Source organism: Malurus melanocephalus, unplaced genomic scaffold (genome assembly GCF_030028575.1).
Source record: "Malurus melanocephalus ecotype Western Australia unplaced genomic scaffold, MMel_1.1 scaffold_4988, whole genome shotgun sequence".
Lineage (NCBI taxonomy): Eukaryota > Metazoa > Chordata > Aves > Passeriformes > Maluridae > Malurus > Malurus melanocephalus.
Genome location: NW_026628219.1, coordinates 1 through 2,173, shown reverse-complemented (window position 1 = coordinate 2,173; position 2,173 = coordinate 1). Strand labels below are relative to the sequence as shown.

At 72.2% G+C, this 2,173-nt stretch overlaps 1 protein-coding gene across 1 annotated transcript; it reads left to right on the top strand.

Moving 5' to 3' along the window:
- Positions 1 to 654: 654 nt before the first annotated feature.
- Positions 655 to 2,138, top strand: LOC130588427 (neurabin-2-like; the record flags this gene model as incomplete). The annotated part of the gene is made up of 1 exon (XM_057389350.1): positions 655 to 2,138. A coding segment is annotated over exon 1 (1,287 nt), but the record flags the coding sequence as incomplete, so codon positions are not given.
- Between the last annotated feature and the right edge of the window lie 35 nt (positions 2,139 to 2,173).

Genomic DNA, 2,173 nt, shown 5'->3' with positions numbered 1-2,173 from the left:
GTACAAACTGAGGGGACACAGGGATAACATGGGGACAGGATGTGGGTACAGACTTTGGGGACAGGACGTGGGGACACGGGGACAAACTCGGGGCGTTGTGAATGATGTGGGGACAGATCCGTGGGGTTGGGTACAAAACCGGCGGGGTACAGGGATGACACTGAAGGGACACTGAGGGGACAGAGCTGGGGGAAAAGATGGGGACAGAGCCATGGGGACAGAACTGATGTGGGGAGGGGGCCACGGGGACGGAGCCGCAGGGGGATGTGTGGACAGATGCGGGGGGACACACGGGGACAGAGGCGGGGGACACGCGGGGACAGAGGCGGGGGGTGGCAGCGGCGGCCGAGCCGGCGGGGGGGGGCCCCACACTGCACAGCGCGGCTGCCGGGGGGGCCCCGCCGCAGGGAGGGGACCCCGGTGCGGGCGTGGGGAGGGGACACGCGGGGGGGTCCCCACGGCCGGGCGACAGCGGCGACAGCGGCGGTGAGGCCGAAGCGCGGCTGAGGAAGAGGAAGAGCGAGCGCTGCTCAGACCCAGAGGGCTCTGCGGGCAGCGGGGCGGGCAGAGCGCGGCGGCGGCGGCGGCGGCGGCGGCTCCATCACCGGCGCGCAGAAAGGGGAAGAGGAGGAGGAGGAGGAGGAGGAGGAGGAGGGAGGAAGGAAGGCAGGAAGGAAGGAAGAAGCGCCGCGGCGGAGGGGCCCGCGGGATGGCCATGGCCTGACCGGGCCGGGGCAGCGCTGCCCCCCGGCACAGCCCCCCGGCACAGCCCCCCGCCCATGGCGCTGTAGCGGGCGCGGGGCCCGGGGGCAGCGGCGGCGGTGGCGGCGAGCGATGCGGGCTCCGGGACCATGCTGAGGACCGAGGCCGGCGGGGCCGGGGGGTCCCCCTCGGCCGGGGGCGCGGCGGGGGCCGGGGGGCTGCGCAGCGCGTCCCCGCACCGGAACGCCTACGAGGCCACCATCCAGGCCCTGGCGCCCACAAAGGAGGCCGACGGCGAGGACGGCAAGAAGAGCCGCGGGAAGAAGTATGGCTCCAACGTGCATCGGATCAAGAACATGTTCCTGCAGATGGGGACGGCTCCCGGCCCCGAGGGCGCCTGCGACCTGGCCAAGGCCAAGGAGAAGCCGGTGCGCCTGTCCTTACCCCGCGCCGGCAGCCTGGGCGACGGCGTGGACCAGGGCAACCTCCTCAAGCTGGGCACCAGCGTCTCGGAGCGCGTCAGCCGCTTCGACTCCAAGCCCGACAAACCCTTCTCCAAGCTGCAGGAGACCCGCAAGATCTTCGAGAGGAGCCCTCAGGAGAAGGCCACCAGCACCAAGCTGCTGCTGCGCAAGGAGCGAGCCGGCTTCCAGGACCGCAAGCTGGACGTGGTGGTGAGGTTCAACGGCAGCACCGAGTCGCTGGACAAGCTGGACGCCGACGCCGTGTCGCCCACCGTGAGCCAGCTGAGCGCCGTCTTCGAGAAGGCCGACCTGCGGAACAACCTGCACAAGGCGCAGGGCAGGGCGGCCGCGCCGCTCAACGCCAAGGCGGTGGCCAAGCGGCCGCGGGTCTTCGCGCCCGGCACCGAGCCCGCTCGCCCGGGTGATAGCCACGCCGCCCCGGCCCGTGCCCGGCCCGCGGAGGACGAGAAGGCGGCGGGGAAGAGCGGGAGGCCGGCGGAGAAGGAGGCGGCGGGAGCGCCGAGGGTGCAGGAGGTGTGCAAGATCAAGCCCGTGGAGGTGGAGGAGAGCGGAGAGGGCGAGGAGGAGGAAGAGGAGGAGGCGRCGGCGAAGGGAGAAGCGGCCCCGGCGACCCAACCGGCCAAAGGGGATGAAGGTCCGGCGGCCGCGGCTCCTCGGCCGGACGGGGGCTCGGGAGTGGCCGCGGGCGAGGAGGGCGTCAAGGGCGAGCGGGCGGAGGAGGGCGATGGCTCCGAGGAGGCCAAGAAGGAGGATTTCTCCGAGGCGGACCTGGTGGACATAAGTGCCTACAGCGGGCTCGGGGAGGACTCGGGGGGCAGCGGGCTGGACGAGGAGGATGAGGCCGAAGGGCTGTACGAGCCCGAGTCGGGCTGCGTGGAGATCCCGGGGCTGTCCGAGGAAGAGGAGCCCGTGCCCAACCGCAAGATCCAGTTCAGCACGGCGCCCATCCAGGTGAGCGGGGCCGGGAGAGGGATGGAGGGAGAGAG